General features: G+C 30.2%; 1 protein-coding gene across 1 annotated transcript in view; it reads right to left on the bottom strand.

Annotated features, from left to right (window-relative positions):
• LOC136989095 (uncharacterized protein CG5902) overlaps positions 1 to 24,707 on the bottom strand; it is an 86,132-nt gene that overhangs the window by 38,789 nt on the left and 22,636 nt on the right. The window contains exon 3 of the mRNA XM_067287197.1: positions 1,513 to 1,627. Coding sequence (XP_067143298.1) covers positions 1,513 to 1,627 — 115 coding nt within the window. The remainder of the gene's footprint in view (positions 1 to 1,512; positions 1,628 to 24,707) is intronic.

Raw genomic sequence — 24,707 nt, 5'->3', positions numbered from 1 at the left:
CCTAGCAATTGCTCTGCACTTCTTACCATAACTCAGCCAGCTATTACAAATATTTCAAACTAAAACTTGTATTTGTGATAAATTTATTCAACATAGACATTAATATAACAGAATTTCAATATAAACAAACATGACACTAAATGCTATTTCTCACAGCTGATTAAAGAGGATCAACTTATATAGCAGGTATAAGTCTATCAGAATTTTAAGATGAGGTTCACTTACAAGCAGGCATTTATGACACATGAAATAAATTCATATTTCTATATTTACATATGTATATACAGAAACTTTAAATTTATTTCATTTATTGTAAATGCCAGCTTATAAGTCAACTTCAAGATTTTCATCTCAATATTCTGATGTAGACATATACATAAACCTTTAAGATTGTCTGCTTTTTTTACTGTTAAAATTCAAAAGACATTCCAAATTTAACCAATTGCTTTATATACTCAGTAATTATAAAAAAAAGTTAATATATATAGTATGAGATATCTATCATTAACTGTAAATTGCATGGCAAATTAATATTTATTTGCAAATATGTTTTTAAAAAAATAAAACAATGGTTTTGACAATCAATGTTTTACATTTAAATGAATTTTAAAATCATTTAGAATAAACTATCTCCATTAAAAAAATGTGACATTTTCAATTACTGTTATTTTTTTAATAAAATCTTGTCAGAAAAAAACATTCAAGAACTAATTGTAGATATCACATTTTCTTGTAAATTTAATGAAATGTTTTGAAAGTAATACGGAATTTTAACTAGTCTATTTTATGAATATAATTTTAGAATAAAGTCAGTTTTTCTAGTCTCCCAAAATTAGCCAGTTAGATTGATTCTTCTTATTTAAAATTTTAACTTCTTATTATTTTAGTCTATATTTTTGCATTTAGAAAAAAACAAATTAGAAATTTAATTTGTTTTAAATGCTTACATCATTTATGGATTGTATACATCTCTCTTATCCAAATAATTGTATACATCTCATCCATATGATAAAAATTCCATTGCTGTAAAGTTGTTTCTACAAATATTCAATTAATTTATAGATCAGTACAATTTTATATTATATTTACAACAAAATTTCATAGTATTTATATAATTATAAATTTATCCAATTTCTGCAATCATTTTTAATTTATAATAAATTCATAAATTTATTAAATAAAATGTTTAATTAAACATAACATGAAGTTAATTTCATATTAATATTTCAGAAAAAAATTAATACTCCATATATTTAATTAAAAACACCAAGTTTCTTAAAATGTTTCCAGATGAATACATAGTTTTTCTGATAATGTATAAATCTGCAGCCAAGTGCATGTGTTTAATTTTTTAGTCATTTTATTCTATTCAATACTTTTATAATTAAGTCTAAAGCACAGTTTTATTTATAATTTTTTTTAAAAGAAATTTTATCTATTATAACCAAATTTCATTTTTTAGACATTCAGTTTAAATGAAAAATAAATAAAAACATAGCACTTGATTATTACCTCCCAATCCAAATAGTCCATTGCATCTTCAAAGTGGCGCAAAATGGAAACTGACACATGTAACTTAGGAAACTCATCTCTTGTTATGGGGCTAAACCGACTATCCTTGAAAGCACTATAAATACATTGATATTGATTGAAATTCATACTATTTTAATATAAAACTGTAATACAAAACATTAATATTTTTATCTGAATGAAATGTAAAAATAAATTTAACAAAGAAACAATGTAATTTCAAACAAAAACAACAAAAATTTTACCACTGTTTAGTAAATTTTTCAGTTTACTTTTTTAAGTAAAACAAATAAAAGGATAATCATTTTATGTGCTATGTTTTTTAATGACAGATGTCATTTAAAATAAATCAAAATATTTATTATATTGCCTTCATATTGAAGAATACATATTATTTTCTTATTTCTCTTTTAACTATTTTTTTTGAAAAGTAATTTCCATAACAAAAATAAGAAAAACTATACAAAAATAAGACACACAATAAAATCAAAACTTAATAATTTTATGAAAGTATTGTTGTTAATAATAATTTATACTAAATATAAATCCAAACAAAAAATATCCAAGATGTAAAAAACTTTTGCAAAGTAAAAATTTATGATAATTTAGATGACAGTCAAAATTTTTCTTAGTTAAAGATAAGTTTGGCACTTAAAAGCAAAATGTACAGGTAAAAATCTTGTGGGTACTGCTTTTAAGTGCCAAGCTTATCTTTACCAAAGAAAAACTCCTAAGAAAAATTTTGACTGTCATCTAAATTGCCATAAACTTTTACTTAGCAAAAGTTTTTTTTACACCTCAGTTTTTGTTTGGATATCAATTGTTTTTGTTTAAGAATTGTATTATATCAAGACATAATAGACTGGTCGGTGCTTGGCACCCGCTGACTAAACATGTCAAATGCATCACAACTGACATTTCGATATGCCATTTTTAAAAAATTTGCATAATTTGAGCTTTTGTAATTCTGAGTAACATTTTAAATAAAATTCATTTGTTTCCATGCAATTTTATTCTTATAAACATAAAATTAAGTTGCAAAACTGAATTAGCTCTATGGGGAATTTTGACTTATCAACCTGGAAGTTTCGCAAGCACCTCACTGATAATGAGAAAGACTTAAGTTTAAAATTTGAGCTTTCTAGAACAGGTAGTTTTTTTTTCTGTGAACATCTGCAGTGCTAGAAGAATAAAAAAAAAAGGTGGTGGAGGAAGAAAAGAAAATACAGCTTTTTTGGCAATTTTTACACTTTTCGATTGCTTATATTTTGGCAACCACTTTATAGAAAGTCTTGAAATTTTGCACATTACCTACAAAAACAATTTTCTTTCCAATGAGATATTCAGAATTACTTCAGGTGTTTGGGAGGCAGAGAAATCAACCTTCAAAAATCTACAACTCTGATTCTTGTATATAGTCAGTCAGTGACTTTTTATTTGATAAGCAGTTCTTGGATAATTTGTTTTTCTATGAACTTCACTCTTTTTGACTACAATTCACATTTACTTTGTTTCAATTTAATGAGATGTTACAATTCATTAAATAAATAATGATTATTACTTATGTAAAATTTAAACTATTTCATTGTAGTTTTAACTATTTTTGCTGATAAATTTAACTATACATTCTAAGGAAAAAATTATTTGATGAAAATATTTATTGAAATAATTAAATAAAATTTAAAATATAAAAAGCTATAAATTAACAATTAACAGAAAAATTTGATAAAATAACTAAATAGCTCTTTCTATTTATACAACACAATTATACATTTTGTTACATGCTGTTACTTCCCATGTTATCATTCTGGTATTTCAGATGATTGACAAAATATTTGTTTAACATTAATGTGCACAAATAATTGAATTCAAAATCAATCATTACTTTGTTAGGATTTTAACCAATAATGGAGTATTAAAATTGTATCAAATTAATTTTTCTACAATATAACATATTAAGACACACCAAAAATAATTCAATAGGATTAAAAGACTGTTTGGTTCTAAAAGATATTTTATTTATATGATTTTGTGTGTATATATACATATACATAAATACATAAACAATATTTAACTTTTGCATTTTCATTTGAATGACATACAGAAACTTATGTTATGCTCTGTAACAATCATCAATAGAATCAGAAGTCTTATTTTTATTATGATGTAATAGTATCAGGATGTTCGGAAAGTAATTTCATTTTTTTCCATTAAAAAAAAAAAACAATTTTCTTATAATATATAAATATTTTGTTGCATTATACATTAACCATAACTTTGCCATCTTCTGGTAGTAGCATGATTCCATGCTCATAAAAGTTCTGATCTTTGCTTACCAAAACTGATTCAAGTGATTTTTGACATCCTCATTTGAAGTAAATGTTTTACTGTTTAAAAAATTTTGTAAAGACCAGAACAAGTAATAATCTGTGGGTTCCAGATCTGGTGAATATGGTGGGTGGGGTAGCACATCCCATCCAAGCTATAACAGTTTCTGAAGTTACTATTTGTGTGAGGTCTGGCATAATCATGGTGAAACACTACATCTTTTCTGTTGATCAATTCTGGCCTTTTCTGTTTGACGGTACTACTCAATTTATCCAGTTGATTACAGTATACTTCCAAATCAATTGTGGAATTGTCTGGTAAAAGCTTAAAAAAAAAGTTTCCTTAAAATCCCACCAAAAAGAGAGTATCATTTTTTTTTATGAATATCAGCTTTAGAAGTGCTTTGTGCCAGCTTGTCTCTCCTACTCCATCATTGCTGGCTATCAACATTTATAAACAATCATCATCACTAAAACCCAATACATTATAAAACTACAAGCCAACCAATGCCATATGTCATTGGGCTAGATAATGGCTATAATACTAATAAATTATGAAACAATTTGTTTCATAATTTATTTGTATTATAGCCATTATCTAGCCTGATGACATACAGCATTGTTATAAACAATCCATTTTTTAATGCCAGTTATGATTCACTTCAAAAATAGATCATTTTCTTTACATTTGAGAAGAAAATCACAGATGTCAATGTGATGAAGCAAATCTCTTTAAGAACATGTGGAACCCATATGTCGAGATTTGAAATACAACCAAGTCGTTTTGAGTGATCATAAATGGTTGAATTCAACAAATTTAATCTCTTAGCAATTTATGTTGTTATTCGGCAGTTTGCTTCAATTAATACCTTTATTTTGTCTTCATCAGCTTCAACTGGCCTTCCAGAATGCGATGCCATCTTCCATATCGAAATTGCCAGAACGAAATTTTGTGAACCAGTTTTGCACTGTCACTCTTTCAACACATCATCTCCATACACATCACACAATTTTTTTTCTTGCTTGAACAGCATGTTTATTTTTTTGGTAATAAAAACACAAATAATGCTTTCAATTTTCCAAATTTGATGGGACACAAAAAAAAAATAAAAATAAAAAAACAATTGCACAGAATCAAACAAAATTCTTTTACAAATAAACCTTGAAATGTCAGCTGTCAAAATATATAATGAAAATATGGTTTAAAATAAAATAGTGAGTAAAAATACAACTAATCCCTCTGGTGATAAAAAACAAAATTACTTTCCAAACAACCCAATATATTGGCTCACTATAACAACAAATACATACAAGGTGTGGCTATTAAATAACAAGACTGGTTGCAAAACATGAATTATTATTACAATTGTACAACTTAATTGTTATCTTTTTCAACATACCCCCTCTATACATTGTTGCATACAAATTTTCCATTATTGAAAGCAGTGTTGTGTAGTGCCAAGGCACTATACGTTTATTATTATTATTATTATTTTCGTGCTTTTATCATTGCACATGTCGTGTTGGGCTGTGTACTATGCCGGACCAAAGACAAGGCATAGTAACCAAAACAGAAATTAAAGAAGTGTATCAGTGTGTGTGTCTGTATTCAGGAATTTTCTCACAATATGACATGTATTCAATATAGTGGCCTTCTGTAGTGTGATGTATGTGTTTCTATTCAATTCTAATGTGCCCAGGCTTTTGTGTAGTGTGTGTGATATGACACCTGTAGCGGAGAGAACAACAGGTACAATAAGCACCCTATCCATCCTCCACAGATGCCTTATTTCCTGGGCGAGTTCTGTGTACTTGCTAATTTTTTCATTGCATGCGTTTTGTATATTGTGAGTGTTTGGAATGGATATGTCTATAATGTATGTGATTTTATTGTGTTTGTCAATGAGTGTGATGTCTGGTCTGTTGTGGTAAATTGTTTTATCTGTGATTATGGCTCTGTCATAGTACATTTTGTGCGTGTTGTTTTCCAATACTGTCTGTGGAATGTATTTGTAGTATGGTTCGTGGATGTCTGCTAATTTGTGTTTCTTTGCAAGCTCTCGGTGTATTATATTTGCTACTTGGTTATGTCTGTGTAAATAATCTGTCTGTGCTAAGAGCTTGCAACCAGAGGTGATGTGTTGTATAGTTTCTGGCATGATGTGACATTTTCTGCATGTGTCATTTGTGAGTGTTGCATCTTTGAGTATGTGTTTTCTGTAGTTTTTAGTATTTATGACCTGATCCTGTATGGCAATCATGAATCCTTCCATCTCCCCAAAGAGGCATCCCCGAGCTAACCAGCTGTTTAACGCAGTTTTGTCAACAAAATCCTGGACCAGATCGTAAGGATGCCTGCCATGGAGTGCCTTTCGAGCCCACAATTGCTTAATGGTGTCTATGCTTTTTATATGTTGTGTTGTGTCCATATGATGTGAGTGTAAGTTTAATGGTGTGTTATTCGAGTCTGCTAGAGTTACTGCTTTATGTAATTGCGATGTTTCTTGTTTTTTGTAGAAAAACTCTCGCAGTGACTGTATTTGTTTGTAGTGAAGGTTAACTATGTCAATCAGGCCATGTCCGCCATCTTTACGTGGAAGGGTTAATCTTTCTGTGGCAGATTTAGGATGATGTTGTTTATGCTTAGTAAGTGTTGTTCTTGTTTTCCTTTGGAGTTGCTCAAGATCTGTGTGAGTCCAATGTATAACTCCAAAAGAATATGTGAGTACTGGGATGACATACGTGTTTATTGCTTTAACTGTGTGTTTTGCATTTAACTCTGTTCTGAGAATAGCATTTAACCTACTTTGGTATTCTTTAATTAATCTTTGCTTTATTTGTGCATGTTCTGTTAGTTTGGCCTGTTGGAATCCTAAATACTTGTAGAACTCGCCCTCTTCCATGGATTCAATAACGTCTCCATTTCCAAGTGCAAAATCTTCTTTCTTCAGGATTCCTTTTTCTATGTGAACTGTTTTGCATTTATCTAGGCCAAATTCCATTTGTATGTCCTTGGTGTATGAATGTGTAATTTGTAGGAGTTGATGAAGTTGTTTTTGTGTGGATGCATAAAGTTTTATGTCATCCATGTACATGAGATGTGACAGTGTAAACTGTGTTGTTTTTTCGTGTCTGATATTGTAACCATATTGTGTGTTGTTTAACATGTTGGATAATGGATTCAAGGCTAGGCAGAACCAGAGAGGACTCAAGGAATCTCCTTGAAAAATTCCTCGCCTAATAAAAATTTGGTTTGTTTGTATGGAAGTGTTACTAACCCTCAGATGTAGTGTTGTTCTCCAGTGCTGCATAGTGTTTTGAAAGAATGCAATGAGTGATGGATGTATTTTGTACATGTGTAGAATATGTAGCAGCCAACTGTGTGGAACACTGTCGAATGCTTTTCTGTAGTCTATATATGCCATGTGTATGTTTCTGTGTTGTTTGTGTGCTTGCCGTAGAATGACTGAATCTATGAGTAACTGTTCTTTGCATCCCTTGTGATTTCTACGGCAACCTTTTTGTTGTTCTGTTAGAATGTCGTGTTCTTCAACATGTTTGTATATTTTGTTTGCAATACAGGATGTCAATAATTTGTAGAGTGTTGGAAGACATGTAATTGGTCTGTATTGTGTGGGGTCTGTGGTATTGTTGTTTTTAGGTTTCATGTAGGTGATGCCCTGAGTAAGAAAATTTGGCATGTCTTGTGGATTGATGATGATGTGTGTTAGGTGTTTAGCTACTTCCTGGTGCAGTGATGTAAACTTTTTGTACCAGAAATTGTGAATGTTGTCTACACCAGGTGTCTTCCAGTTGTGTGTTCTGTTAACAGTGTATCGGAAATCACGTATGCTTATTTCAACACAGGGCATAGTTGGTATGTTGTGTAAGTTTTTGTTCTCCTCCTCGATCCAGCCTGCTTCAGCATTGTGCGTGACAGCACTGGACCAAAGAGAAGACCAATATGTTGTGAGTTCTTCTTCTGTTGGTGTGCCACTGTGCTGTGTATCAGTGTTTGCTTTGTTATTAATTTGTCTGTAAAAGAGTTTTTCATTGTTTGTAAATAATTTATTTTGTTGTTTTCGTAGTGTACATGTTTTGTATCGTTTGAGTCTACGTGCTTTGGCAGCAAGTTTTTGTTTTAGTGTATCAATGTATTCTGTGATGCGTGTGTTGTGATGTTCATGTTTTGTGTGTGTTTTTATTTTCTTGAAAATGTTTTTGAGCTGTTTCCTTAATTTGGGTGTTATGTTGTTTTTAGTGTATTGCGTCAGCCTGCCTAATTGCTGTCTAATGTCATTTATTTGTGTTTCTATTCTTCTCTGCCAGGCAGGCTTGTGATAGAATTGTGTTTTCTGTGTATTTGTCTGTGATTGTACTTTCAGTCCATGTTGTGTCACTACTGTGACTGCCCCAGCATAAACTAATGTATGAATGTCTGAGAGTGTAGAAATTGAATGAATGTAGTGTGGTAGTAAGTGAGTGTTTACATAATTTAGTGTTTTTCCTACTTCCTTCGACGTGTTGATTTTTGGTATTCGTGGTCTTTGTGTGGGATCTGTGCCTGTATATTTAGTGAGTGTTTCCTGAAATATAAGTGAGAGTGTATTAACTAAATCCATGTCTATGTTATCAGTGATGGATGAGGAAGTGTCTGTAGTATCATTAGTGGTAATTGTTGTATGTGTGTTATTATCAATGCTTGTTGCTGGATTATCCTGACAGGTTACATAATCTTCATTAATGTTAGATGTTTCTGTCTGTTGATGTATTTGATCAGCAACCTGTTGTTTGATAAGTTCAAGTGTTGTTTGTGAAATAAGGTTGTTGTGTATAATTGTTCTTTTTTGATCAACAACCCTTTGTTCGGTGACAGTGAGATGAGGATACTGTTGTGTGAATCTATGGTATAGTTGTTGTCTGTATGCTGTCATGTTTGTTTCGAGTTTTGTGATCGTGTAGTAAGTACGGATGATAAACTCATTCATTTCTACCGTCCATTTCATCCGTTGGCGTGGTTTTCCAGCCTTTGTGGTCTGTGGATGCATTGCCACAGAAACACCAAGGCTGGGTTGGTTCCTCACATCTGTTGAGGGCATTGCAGTAGCCATGCTTGGGCCGGTGCTGCTTTCGCCACCGGTAACCAAGGGAGACTGTGGCCTATTTTTCGAACGTGAGCCTCTGCCTAACTCATGAATGCGGACCTTGTTAACCCGGGCGACGTCCGAGCCGGTATCACATTTGGATCTGGTTACTACCATAATACGTATCTCCACAGAATGTGGGTGTGTGGTCACTCTTAGCTTCATTTCTCCCCATAGACCTAACTGGCATGGGTGTCCCTACCAGAAGCTTGTGCTCCAGCCTGCATTGCCCTATGGATCAGTAAAATTACTGGGCTCTCCCACCACAACCAGGTGGTGACCATGGGAGAGTTATTATTATTATTATTATTATTTTCGTGCTTTTATCATTGCACATGTCGTGTCGGGTTTTATTTTATTTTATTATTTACTTTTGTGTAAAATTCCTTTTTGTATGTTGGAATCAGGTTTTTAGATGAGGGTTACTAGTCGTGGACGTGATTGATCAGTGCCCTAGACCACATGTCTTACGTCATGCCTAATGGCGGGTGGTATAAAAAGGCAAGAAACTTTCGTAGCCAAGCACTTTTTCGTCTGATTCTGTCTACGAGGTGTTCGACGGCCAATCCAATCGAGGAATTCGAACAACAAGGAAATGGACTATCCGTGAGAGCTTATAAGGGATCGGCAGAATCCAATTGCATCGAAGGCAAGAATTGATTATATTACAAAGTGAGAAGTAACAAAGGTTAAAGAAGTAATAAGAAACTGATGTAAGAACTTATTTCCGATGCCACACGCGATTTTTATTATATATAGAAAACACATGTATAGTATGTATAGCATGTATAGCATTAGTTTGTAAGATTTTTTTCGTGTTGAGTCCTCCAATGATTCCTTTGTATATAAAATTATAATGATTGTCTATCATTAAATGCTTAGATTTTGAATCTCGAATATTTTGTAAAGTCCTTATTTATCGTTTTGCTTATATTTACCCTCCAAGATCTCGCAGCAGACTCAGGTCTACTGGCGTTGTTACATGTCATAACTCACATCAGGTATTATCTGCTTCAGTAGCACTACTGTTCTCCTTTACCCAATCCACTGTCAATGCAGATTTCAACTCTGGAAAAAAGGTAAAAGTCACCTGAACTAAGTCTGGCAAGTAAGGTGGCCCAACACTGGGATGATCTTATCAGCTATATAATGCTTTACAGACAGTGCATTGTAAGCTGGAGCATTATCCTGATGAAGAATCCAATCATTGTTCTTCCACAACCAGGTATGTTCTTCCTCTCTCTCTCTCTCTCAGATTAGCTAGAACTAGGGTTTCTCATTTCCCAGTCTTTTGCTTGTCTCGGGATTCTGGGAAAAAACTGAACTGTTTCCCGGGATATAATTAACTATTTTCAAAATATAAAATAAATCTTAAAATTGAATGATTTAATTACTTTTCATTTTTTAAGTAACCTCATATGTCCTGCAACCTCCAAAATAATAATATTAATAATGCTGTGTAAAATATGTATAAAAAATTACTTTTGAATTTTACATAGAAATTTTCACAAATAGAAAATATTTGTTAATGTTTGTTAGAAACTGCTTACAAGAAAAAAATGCCTTTGAATTGAGTTGAAAATTTAAGGAAAAAGATGAACTTAGATCAAACTTCTGACTTAGAAGATATTTTTGTTTTTCAAATAAAACATAATACAAAACATTATTGTAAATTTTTATAAGAAGATTTTAAAAAGCAAAGATGGTCAATACTCCAATCACGCAATTTGATTCTTATTTTACTAAAGAAAAGTCCCGCTACTGAGAATGCCCTTTTTGATTCAATTGATGTGGGTGGAATCATCATTAATGCATTTAAGAGAAGACAGATATGTGTTTTTCACCTGTAGTCTGGAAGATTTCTAGTTCATTTTCAAAATGCATTGCAGGTACTTATTTTGCCGTCTAGTATTTTTGATTTGTCTACCTTGGCTGCTTTAACCTTTCAGCAGTGGGAGAGTCAGGTATGGTTCTATCCCTTAGTAGTGAAGAATATACCCGAAAAATTTTTAAAGTATTTTTTCACGCAATTTTTCTCATTTCCGTTTTAGAAAAAGTATTTGTAAACAGTTATGTCTAGTAAAGAAAAGTCTTTTTTTATTGTTACATAATTCATTTTTTATGTGAATTTTTTTTGCGGTAGTTTTTGGCTAGATTTTGGTGATACCCCCAAAAGAATTTAATGTATATATACGTCCTCTCACCACTGCCACATGATCGCCCTCGACGTATATATATGTCCCTCACTGCTGAGTGGTTAATAGTGGCATTGAGCTTACAGCCCAATAATTCGGCAGTCTGTTTGGCTTTAATAATCAGGTTTATGAAGAAAAACTTCATACTTGTTTATATCCTTGCCCAATTTGCATAACCTGGCATAATGCAATTATTGAAGCTACTGGGCATGGTTAAAAATTAAGACAGCATCAACACAATTATTCCAGATATTACAGGTTCCGACAAGTAAAGAATTTTCAGAGTCCTGTCACAAATAGGCTACATATCGATTATTGACAATCTGCAACATGCCATAATAAGCAAAAATTTAAGAGACTAATAAACAGGCTTAAAATTAATAAATACAAATGTATTCTGACAGTTTATGGGTAAATTAATTATACTTTCTATTTGCAAAATTTCCTCAACTTTAACACAAAATAAGAAAAAAATGAATTTAAGAAGTTTGTGGGATTTCCCGGGTTAAAAAACCCAGGAAAAATTTGGAGAAACCCTAGCCAGATTCACAAGATGATAATATTGGTTAACTAACCGTCTGGTCTCCATTCATCTGTTACTACACCAATTATATGTATAGTGAAATATTGATATAATGAACACTAATTTAACAAATATACTTCTTACTATATACTGGATGAGTTATAATTCTTCATTCCATGAAACACCTATCACTGGATTATGAAGGTTTTTTCATGGAGTGAAGAACACTAATTTAATAAAATTTTCAATATAACAAATCTACCTTGAATCCCCTGCCAATTTCCTGTTTCATTCAATGCAAAAGATGTTTCAGTTTAATGAATGCCATTGTAATGAAAATTTTAGCTTAAACACAATAAAAATTGTCCATTACAAAAGAAAAGTTTCATTAAAACAAAATCTATAAATGCATAAATCATTCATTTTTATTAAATGATGAATATTATGTCAAACAGTCTGGCAGCAATGATTTTAATCCTTAGTTATGGTTTCTTTTTGATGCTATCACTAGTTATTTCTTTTAAGTTTATGAGGAAACTAAATAGAGAAAAACAAAAGGAAATTAAAGCAGTTTTCTTTGGAAGAGGGAGGAAAAATATATTAGATGATGTGCAAAAAGGAATTAAAAGAAGTGATGTTGCCAAGAGATATGAAATTAGCCATTCAACACACTTACATTTCTTAAAGATAAACAAAAAAAATTTTAAAAAGTATAGATGATTCAAATCTCTAGGACAGGGATGGCAAACCTTTTTGAGCCCACATGCCATATAATAAGCATACTTAGCTTTAAAGATTTTTTGTGTGCTAAAGTTTTAGACTTCAAATATTTAAAGAATTAAACTAAACAATCCTCTTACGTGAATACTGGTATATTCACAAATTAACACTCATATTTAAAGAAATTAAACAAATGTGCTTTGATTAGAGTTAATGTAAAAAAGCTGAAGTGAAAAAAGAAAGGATGTTCAGGTGATAAACCGAAAGGATGATTGAAGAAGACAGATGATAAATCTAAATCATATGATATGTTATGTGTCACTTTGGGCACAAGTGCCATAGGTTTGCCACCCCTGTCCTAGGACCAAATAGGGAAAGAATTTATATTGGAAACAATGAAAAAGTAAACAAAGCAGTATATAAGTGGTTTTCTTGATGTAAGAAAGATTTAAGAATATACCAGTTAATAGTCCTATGCTTTGTGAATGCAAGATCTTTTGCATTACCATTTGGAATTAATGATTTCAAAGAAAGTACAGGTTGACTGAATAGATTCAAAAAACAATACAATATCAGTTACAAAACAATTTGTGGTGAAGAAAATGATGCACCATATGATGTTGCAGCATTGTGGAGAGAACAATTAAGACACATCCAAGAATATTCCCCAGAAGATATATTCAATGCTGATTAGAGTTGTTTTATAAACTGATGCCTAACAAAACTCTTGCATTCAAAGGCAAACATTGTAAAGGTGGAAAACTTTGAAAGGAAAGAATAACTGTACTGTTGTTGGTAACTGTTCAATGCACAAAAATATTCCAAAAAATATTAAACATTTACACTGTGTTCTTCCCTCCAAATTGCACTTCTATTTTACAATCTTTCGATCAAGGAATAATAAATGCAATGAAAATGCATGGCTAGCGTGACAAATATTGGCTAATATTGCACTAGGACATGATTATAAATTAACCATACTGGATGCATTCAAATGTTCTTCTCTGCTTGGAAGTCACTAACCCGGTTGTGCATATGTGGTACTGGGTTTGTGTACTAATCTCTGTACATAAGAAAAAGATTGATTGATTGGAAGTCACTAAGTATAATGACAATTGTAAACTGCTTTTCTAAAGCAGGTTGCAATTATGATAGCAAACTAGCAAAGAAACTGAAGGTAAGGATTATGATACAGATATTGTAAACCACCAGAAACATTTTATTTTATTTTATTAAAGATGCCACTTATATTGAAGTGAATGATGAAGATATTTTAGCAGAAACACTGTTAATAATCTTTAGAATCATGTTCTATGACAAATGAGAGAAGGAAAACAAAGTTGTAGAAAAGTCTAAAATTATGATTTCAGATACAGCTAACACGGCACAACTTCATCATTTCCTCATGAAACAAAAATGTGTGCCTGATGACGTACTAGAATGCTGTGTCACAGTACATAAATTTTTGAAAATATTTTGATTAAACAAATACCTGAAATGAAAATTACAGACTTCTTTTAGCAGAAAATACAGTAATGACTTCAAGCAGCAACAACAATAATTAGAGGCATAGGATTCCAACTAATCAGTACTACTGTATTGCTATTTTAGATGTTTGCTCATAACATTTTTGATATCTTAATATTTTATTACAGTATAAACTGTTATTCTGTATTTAATATAACTCATGTTCCAAAAACTACTTCAAATGTAAGCTGCTTTTTTATTGCAAATAAATTTTTTCATCCTTGTATTTTTGACGACATCTCAATATAATGAAAGTTCACTATAAACAAATGTATTTTGACAGTTCCCACAATTTTGTTATACTGACACTACGCTTTGTGTCTGCTTATGGATCCATGACTCATCACATGTAGTGATCTCCTGCAAGCACAGCTCTACTGTTAGCTGTTCAATGATGTCAGTACAAATTTGTTTCCAGACATCTTTCTACTCTGACTCAAGTTTTTGGAAACCAATTTGGTGCAGATGTTCATATTTACTTGGTCATGTAAAATTTATCACACAGTCTATCAATGTGCACCATGTTTGTTATCATCCAAATGTTCAATTAGCAATCATTGTGGACAATTTCATTACTTTTTGAAACATTTTTTTTAGTTGCTGTCATGACAGGGTAACCCAGTCGTCATCTTTAACATTTTCTTGACCTTCAGCAAAGCATTTGTTCTATTAATACACCCGCACACTACATCACATTACCACTGTACCCTCCTGTAACTGTTTCAAACACTTGATCAGCAATTTCTTCAAATTCCTTGTGAATTTGAGATTATACACTGCTCAAGTTTAGCATTAGACATTATTCCAGTTAAGTGACTACACAAGTGCTCCTTTTATAACTGCCTACAGACTAACTACAAGTGGAAGTAAACAATCAAACAATGCTTATCTCAACTGCTTATAGAACCTTCAAAAGCCATTCAGAGTACAAACACATCTCATTGCTAAGAATACATGATTCACAGCTTGCCCCATATATATAAAAAGTTGTGCATTAATTATTTTAATTATCTTGCAGAAGATTTTACATATGAAAGATAACACAATAAATTTATGTGAAAAAATATCAGAATCTACACCAGTGGTTCTTAACCAGTGTTCTGCAAACCTACATAGTGTGTTCCAGGAAAGAAGATTTTAAAGTTTTTATTCAAATTTTTTCCCATTGCTATATTCGTAGATAATTCCATGTTTCTATTTTATTCAATATATGAGCTGTTTTCTTTGAAAGTGGTGTAAGTCCATTTCATATTATATGGCAATATTTCAGGGTTTGTATTTGAATGGTTTGAAAAATATTGGTATATGTTAATATGCTCATTTTATGTTTTTTAAATATTAAATTGAAGTAAGTTTATAATGTGATTGTTTTTAAAGTATTAGTTAAAAGAAATTTATACCTTTGATGACCTCAAATGGACTTACACCACTTTCAAAGTCAACAAAATGTAAAAGTCATACATTTATGAAATATTAAATATGGGATTTCAATTGAATCAAACCAATTTTTTTAATGAAATTTTTATTAAATAGGTCAAAAAAAAAACAAAATAAAAAGGCTTTATTTCAATATTTCTTCAGGTAATGCCATTTAAATAACTTTAATTAAAACTTTATATTAATATGTGCCATTTTTAATTTTTATCATTATGAGGAAGTTTTTGAAAATAGTCATGATGTATTGGAGGAATATAAGGTAATAGATCAATCATATCGTTGAATTTTTCGAATGTGTTAGGCCTGGCATAATGATATAAAGGTGCTAGTATTATATTTTCAAATTTTCATTCATTCAGTGGAATTTTGGTACTTTCCGTGTTTTTTGTAGAGTATGAAACTTAGTAGTGTGTTCTATTTGTTCACTTAATATGAAATAAATAAGTATGATTACCTCTAAAATTACTAATAAATTGTTAATTTTATAACAAGTGTGCATTTTATATTATATAATATTTGAAATGGATAATGTCACCTTAGAATCAGACAGTGATTCAGGTATGTATTTATAAAATAAACTCTTATTTTAATACATTTCCTTCTACTTTGAAAAAAGTGGACTTACACCACTTTCAAAGTAATTACATTTTTAATTTCATTAACTACGTAAATTTATATTGACAAAATGATAAAAATTTTGAAGGATTTTTTTTGGGAACTCTTTATAGATAAAAAGCTTATAGCAGATTGCATTCATTGTTATCATTAACTAACTTTTTGTCAAAAATGGACTTACACCACTTTCAAAGAAAACAGCTCATATTAAAGTTTATTAGTTTATTGCTTCATTGTTTCCTGAGAATAGTAAACATGGAACTGCTTATCAATTTTTAAATGTATTGGTGCTAATGCTCCATGTAATAAAAAGTATATGAATGGTGTTCTGAGGCCTCAAAGGTTGAGAACCACTGATCTACACAAATGAAGGCTATTAAATAATTTAATAAATGCATCAAATTAGAATATTTTATATTATTCATAACTTACCATTATAATCAGATTAGATGATGATAAATATTCTAATCTTAAAATTTGTGTAATTAATTTATTTCAGTTATTAAAATTGATATTTTTATCATTCAATGTTTTTTTTTTTTAATGATTTATATGAATTAACCTTTTAAATGCCAAATTATGTTCTGCAATGAATTTCAACCAATACTCATTAATTTATTTATTATTAGGGAGCCTTTAAATAGTTACTTTGGTTAGCCAAAGAAACAATTTTTTCCATATGTCCCCTTAATGAAACATTGGTGATTAGGACTACCATTTTACACTTTTAGCTATTTATTACAGATAACTAATTGCTCAATTACTTGACATCAAAACAATTTAATAAGTTATTTTATTCTCTATAAAATATTGTACATGTTATTGCACAAGTTATTATCAATTATAATCAAAAGTGTATTCAGAATGTACGAGGGGAGTCTGATATTAAAGGTACAGGCCAAAATTACACTAGCATTTATAATTAAAGGAAATATTTAATACATTCCATAAAAACTACACACTCTTATTTATTTTTCGACATAATCTCTGTAAACATTGAGACATTTACTGCAGCGTAATACTAGTTTGAACATCCCTTCACGATACTGTTGTTGTCAAGTTGCTTGCAGTAGTCCAGAATGGTGTCTTGCAATTCCTCCTGAATTCCCAACCAAAAATTTCTTTAAAGGTCTGAATAAATGAAAATCTGAGGGGGCTAAATCTGGACTATACTCCACGCGTCAAATCAAACCAAACTGTGGTTGACATAGTGAGATTGAGAGATCCTGCAACATCCTCCATATGGTCCAGATTTAGCCCCCTCAGATTTTCATTTATTCAGACCTTTAAAGAAATTTTTGGTTGGGAATTCAGGAGGAATTGCAAGACACCATTCTGGACTACTGCAAGCAACTTGACAACAACAGTATCGTGAAGGGATGTTCAAACTAGTATTACGCTGCAGTAAATGTCTCAATGTTTACAGAGATTATGTCGAAAAATAAATAAGAGTGTGTAGTTTTTATGGAATGTATTAAATATTTCCTTTAATTATAAATGCTAGTGTAATTTTGGCCTGTACCTTTAATATCAGGACTCTCCTTGTAGAATGTCCTTGATAAGATGGGAAGCAGTTCAAATGCAATAAATTACATCCAGCACATCTCTTCTTTGTTTTCTTTTTGCACAATGCACATCTACTTTGTGTGTGAGGGAAACTGTTATAACCATGGAATGATAGAGTTGAATAAGCTCAAGGACCTGGAAAGACAGGAAATCTTTGGTTGAAATCTAGGCAAATGTGTTGTAGTTGGTCAGTTGGATTTTACTAACACTACTGCTCCATTCTATCATGAAGTTCCACAGGTCTGAGGTGTCCAACTTTTTCTTTTTGACAGTCTATATTTTCATCACATGTGGATAACCATTACTGAGCACATCATCCTTATCTTGTATCTAAAATAAATCGATTTTCCATAAATGAACATTTTACAAGTATGGTGATCACAATAAGGAACCAGTCATTTATTTATACTAAGTTGATTACAAATTTCTCCAGGAATAACATCACGTAACTGTTATCATTAATATCTCACTTTCTGGTAAATTCCAAATCTTCATAGGAGAGAGTTCACTTGTCTGATGTAGAACACTGCCATCACTAAGTTCCTGTAGGTATTAAGCAGCTTTCTCAAAAATTAAAAAAGGCTATGCCTTTAAAGATGATTAAAAAGGACAAACTTTACAAATTTAAAAATAACTTATTCAGCACATAATATAAGCAACACTATATACTTATGGAAAATTTGATAGTAAATAAACTACCAGCAAAAGCACATCATAGCAAGAACAAAAGTGTACATGCATTTTCCACTCAGTTGTCTGTATGTTTCCTGCTTATCCACATAATACAAAGCACAATATATTACCAGGTAATTTCTAGCTTAGAAAAAAGTGAGCACTGCAAATGCCAATGTTCCAAAAATGGAACATCAAAATTGTATATCTTATATCTTAACTACTAGTTAAGATACAAGATGCTGAAACAATAAAAGATATACACAAATAATTATTACATGCCTCATGGAATACAGTCTAATGTGAATAAAATAAAAAATGGCAAGAAAAATTTAAATGTCAAAGACATCTACAAACACAAAATTTACTTTTCAAGAGATGAACTAAAATTAAATCATCATCATCAATGAAATAATTACACTCTGAATAGGGACAAACATGCATACTATATATTGATGTAAGTTCGTATATACTTATTTACTACATATATAGTAAATAAGCAGTAGATTTTACAAGTTGTGAAAATTAGAAGGTTAAAGTTGATGTTCCATTTGTAGAACATTGGCATATAAAAGATTATCAAATATTAATTATTTTTGGAATAATAGAAATTATTCAGGTTTAAAAAACTTAATTATAAAAAAAATAGTACAAACTTATTACATATTATGTTTCCTGATTAAAAATAATGCTTAATTACAGAAAACTTAAAGAAATGAAGCTTTCATTATTATTTTCAGTTATATATAAATATTTTATATTATGCTGTATAGCATTATATTTTTCATACATTTCCAGCTATGCTGTTTCTCAGCTCTTGTATATATGTATGTGTGTGTTATGTACAGTGTTCTTTTTCTAAAAAAAATTACTGCTAATATATACATATGGTGCCAAACACATAGAATTATTTTTTTTGAACAAGTGCCAATACTACATGCTGGCTACCAATACTTTCTGATGTTATCCACCTATATGGTATACTAGCTCATTCTGGCTTAAAAAAAATAACTCTGACTTTATATATATAGAATTATATAAACATATAGGAACCTAAACATAAATAGATAAATTAGTGAGGAATTGTAATGAATCATTTTAACAATGTTTTAATAAAAATTCAAATAATGTTTTAGTTTAAAGCATTTTCTTCCATAACTTTATACTCTACATATCATTGACTCAACACTGGAACATATTAACAAAAACGATCTAATGCAATTTTGTGTTGATGGTCGTCTAGAGAGTGCACACCGATAACAGGTTATAGCGTTTTGGTTAACTTTATAATCCTCAGTTATGCAAAATAAAGCAGAATATGTAATTTATTCAGTTTACAACAAAGATAATCACAGATGTAAGTAAATTTTGTATTAAGCACACTTAGAAAAAAAAAGCCATACCATCATGTGGTAAAATAAATAAATTTGTATGTTATTCCTCACATACTTTATTGAGATGCAGTGGCTTAAAAGGAGAATTAATGCTCATTTTTCAATATCAGTAGAGTTGGTAAAACAATGATTAAAGCAACTAGATATAACAAGCTGACTTAGCTGCCAAACTGAATCAAGGAACAGAATATTCTTAAAACTTTACAAATTTAAAAATAACTTACTTGCTTGTTGTAATTATTTATGCCATATTATTGAAAAATTTTAAATAAATCAACTTTATGGAAATAAATGATAGTTATGTCAAAAAGGGTGTTTTTTTTTACTCATCAATAATCTATGCAGATGTATATTTAAAAAAAACTTTAGTTAAATTTTTCTACCCCCACTAAGAGTAAAATGCTGTATTTGAGACTATGGAACAGATTCCCTATCTTAAATAGTTCTCCATGGTTCCATTTGGTTTTCATTTACATACTATTTTTGTAAAATAAATTACTCATGTAAATAAAGGGATTATTGTATTTACATTTAAAAAGTTAGCTTTTTACTTACCATTCTATAACACTATTATACAGCCAAAATACCATCAATACCTTAGTTAATAGATACAAGCATAGAACACTCCCCATAAAAAATAATAAACCCACTCAATCCATGACCGCATTGGTAACATAAGTTGCTTGATAGCACCTTCGAAAAAGCTATTAGACAGGGCAACAAACAATTAACTTATAAGTGCAACAATACGGTCTATGCTTTATTGCATAATGACAAGGACCCAATAGATCCTACCACAGTCCCAAGAGTATTCAAAATACCTTTTACTCTAGAGAACAGGGTCAGCAAATATATAGCATACACATCCTAAAATTTGTCAACCAAACTCAAGGAACATTAGTATGATGTAAGTAAAGGAAAAAACACCACAACGCTGACTATTATGGCAATGCTTCCAGATAATGTACCACACTTCACAGATGCAAAACTCATTAAAATCTCCAGGAACTAACACTCTGGAAAAACTCTAGAAAAAATAGCCACATACAAAAATACTGTTAAGAATACATGTATTAATCATAAGGATGCAGCAAGTTTATCAGCAGCATGAAAATTTCTTATAAACCACAACAGGGACAAAACTACACAGTAATTTATTGTTATATAATCAACAAATCTAGTGTTCATTATTATTATTGTTTATATTTCATGGTATATTATTGTGTATTATATATTTTTGTATACTTTATTATTATTATTTATTTGTGTTATTTCAATTGTATGTCATTGATTCATATTTGGAACACTGTTGGATTTAAATTTTAAAAATTATTCTATTATATGTTCATTTCTGATGATGACTATATAGATAGTCAAAAACATTAGAAAATTGAAAACATTTTTTGCTGGAACAGGCTAGTACTTTTTATTTTTACATTTATTCCAGTTAAGAAATTTGATTATTAAGCACTATTATATAATAGTGTATAAAACACCAATTACCATCTACTTTAGAACCATATATTAAATGGAAACAAATGCTATAATTTCCTGTATATTACATGCAAAAGCATATAATGCACATAAAATTGCTAAAAGTAAAAAAAAACATTGCATAACTCACAGCTTCATATATCCACAGGTAGTTTAGAAGGTATCACCTCAAACTTGACATTTTTTCCATTTCTTCTGTTTATTTCTGTTAGCAATTCACTGTAGATGTAATTATATATAGGGAAAATGGATATTTGAAATGGAACCACCTAAAGCGGCATTAAGTATCTAATATATCAAATAATTATTAAACCTATTTAACCAAAAATGGGCTTCTTATAAAAAGACCTAACAGATTCTGAAGCATCAAATCATTCAATAGAATACTAAACTCTGTTTCCTTCATCCAATTACTGTTATTAAAGGTTATGCAAAAGTTTACTTTACTGCCATTATTGAACTTCAAAGTTATTAAATAACTTTGGACAATCTCTCACATTTTTAAACATATTTAGGAGGAATGTGTGATTCAATTCAAAGCAGAAACACACATACAAATAAAAAAACTCATTAAAAAAATAAAAAACTATCAAAGATTCTTTATATAATGCAAGAAAGGTAAAAATATAAATCTATTCAAAATTGGATTTTTTCACTAGCTTGTTCTCTAGCTTGAATCATCTGTAACTCAAAGTTCTTCCATGTCCCTTGGAGCTTCAAGTCAGAGAAGTTTTACTGTATATTGAGAAATTGAAAAAGCTCATAACATGTAATGGTGTGAGGTGTGAAAAATTTGATTTCATAATAAGAATTATAATTATTGTAATTGTAAGGATATAATAGTATTTTCAAAACTAAATTCTTTAATCATGATTTTATGAAATCTATGTTCTTTTCTTTAAAATCTAAGATTTTGAATTAAAATACAGTAGAGTCCTGGAGAGTTGAGTTTTCAGGACGCTACTGTAAAACTTATCGCGTTGTACTTTTTTTCTTTTAATTTTTGAACATGTAATCCAATTTCTACCTCTATAGCTTAACACTAGGACCAAATAAGTTATTGTTATTCACTAGCAATATTTGATGATAGCATCAATTCCATGTGTTAACAAAGAACATATCTTTTATTCCATGGTGCCACTGTAAAATGCCACAATGCAAATATCACTCACTAACTCAAAAGTATTGGTCAAAAGTAGCCACTGAATAGCCAATTTTTTTAAAATTAAAATTTAACTACAAATAGAAATAGTCACTATTGTCATGTAGTTAATACATATATGAATTTGCACATACAATACTTTTATGAAAATTCCATTATTTAAATACATAGCCAAGCAATAGCTTTAAATACTTGGGCTATAAATCTATTTTTAATACTTTCTTCTAGTAGCAAATTACTTAGTATTAGACAATAGGTACCATCTCTTATCTAAGTTAATAATTGTAATTTAAATATTTATTAAATTATAATTATTAACTTAGATAAGAGATGGTGCCTAACATCTACATCTAGTAGCAAATTACTTAGTTATTAATTATTAAAAATAACAGATTTACAGCCCAAATACTTAAGGCAATTGTTTGGCTGTGTGTGTGTGTGTGTGTGTATGTATGTGTATGTGTGTATATATGTGTGTGTGTGTGTGTGTATGTGTGTATATATATATATATATATAATAGGATAGGGCTTAGGGTTGTTTAATATACCATTATTTAATTTAGCATCATTGCTATGATGTAAAACTTGTCATTTTCATGAAGTCATCACCTTCTCAGTCCACATTAAGTTGAGTTTGTGGAACTCTACTGTACATATAAAAATTTAGATTCCAAAGAGTATAACCTATTTATACAATTTTTAATAGAATTTCAAATCTATATATATTAGAAGTTTGTTAATCCAATATCCAATAATCCAGAATTTCTAGTAATCTGATCACTCTTCAGAGGGATAAAGCAGTTCCATCAACATTGTCTCAAAAATAGAACCTCAAATTCCTAGGCTCAGTGTTCTTTTTGCCTAGGCCCTTTTGGGCAGGCATTCCACCCAGCTAATTTATTTGGAGAACTGACATGCCAAAATAATGATTTTTATAAATTGTACAGCTCCATTCTTATTTTTAAAAAAAGAAATACATAATTCAGAACCAAAAATCAAAAATACTTTGTTTCCAAAGCATAAAAACCCAGAAAGTCAAATTTAAAAAGATATTTCAACTTATTGTTATAAACAGAAATGGGAAGTTGATAGCCAATAAAAATACAAAAACAGTTGCAATGTCTGTAGATTAATATGACAGACAAAACAAAATGTAATGTTGATCACTTACAAAGAAACATGAACATATTACTGTATTATTAAATTTTTCTAGATCTATTGATATTTAACTTTTGAAAAGACACACAAATGGTTTGGAATCATAAATCATCATGCATAAATAAATAAATAAATAAATATATATATATATATATGTTACAGTCAAAACCCGTTTTTAGTTAGAATGCGTTTTAAATAGTTGAAACTAGTTTATACTGGATGTCTTTGTTAAAACCAGTTTTAACTCAAATTTATTTTTGACTAGCAGTAAATTCTAGTTTTAACTAGACAAAATGAGTTTTAACAAAGACATCCAGTATAAACTAGTTAAAATGCATCCTAACTAGAAACTGGTTTTGACTGCAACATATAGTGATTCAGGGTAAGATGCCTACATTTTTGATATTTTCAAACGGTGACGTCAGATATTGTCATGTGTTTGTATGATGAATTGTTGGGCCAATATTGAGTGTGGAAAGCTGTAGTTGGCTACCGTTACCTCATTTTCTACATCTGAGAAGAATAAAAGCAAGATAAGAACGAAGTTTTTGTTGTGAAATGTTTCTAGAATCATTTTAAAACTTAAAAGTTAAAACAGAATTTATTAAAAATTAACAATTAATGTGTGATGTAGTTAAGGTTCTAAAGTTTCCATTGTGAGCTACCGCTGATCTCGATCAGACATGCTAGAACACGTACAACGTAGGCATCTTACCCTGACAAATGGTAAAGATGCCACATCTTTCTTGGGGTAACATGCCTATTTTTTGTTAATTGAATTCCAATATGCCTATTTTTAATAAATTTTTGTTTTCTCGTTTTATTGCAGGATATGCATAGAAATTATATAAGGACTTCTCAAAAAGGTTTTTGGACTGAAAAAAGCTTTCAGCTAGCTATAGAGATACGTTAGAATGGGCAGAAACTTAACAATACTTATACTGTGCTGTTATACTTACTATTAAGTACTTTGTACTACATATGCAATAAATTAAATTTGGTTAAGATATTCGAAAATTAATTTTATGCAATTATATTTGTTATCTTACCCTAATGGCATTTGGCATCTCACCTGGATACTTAGGGTGAGATGCCTAAAATGCCAGACAGTAAAAAAGTCGTCATTGCAAACACAATATACAATTATTTTTCATATACTCCAAAGTTTTATTTGAAAAACATGCTCAAGAATATGATATTTTTGTTAGAGGCCTCCAAAACCCAAATTATCGCTATAATTTCC

Source organism: Centruroides vittatus, unplaced genomic scaffold (genome assembly GCF_030686945.1).
Source record: "Centruroides vittatus isolate TY-2023 unplaced genomic scaffold, ASM3068694v2 scaffold_435, whole genome shotgun sequence".
In the NCBI taxonomy this organism is placed as follows: domain Eukaryota; kingdom Metazoa; phylum Arthropoda; class Arachnida; order Scorpiones; family Buthidae; genus Centruroides; species Centruroides vittatus.
Note: the sequence above shows the minus strand (reverse complement) of the source record. Positions and strands in the feature narration are given on the sequence as shown.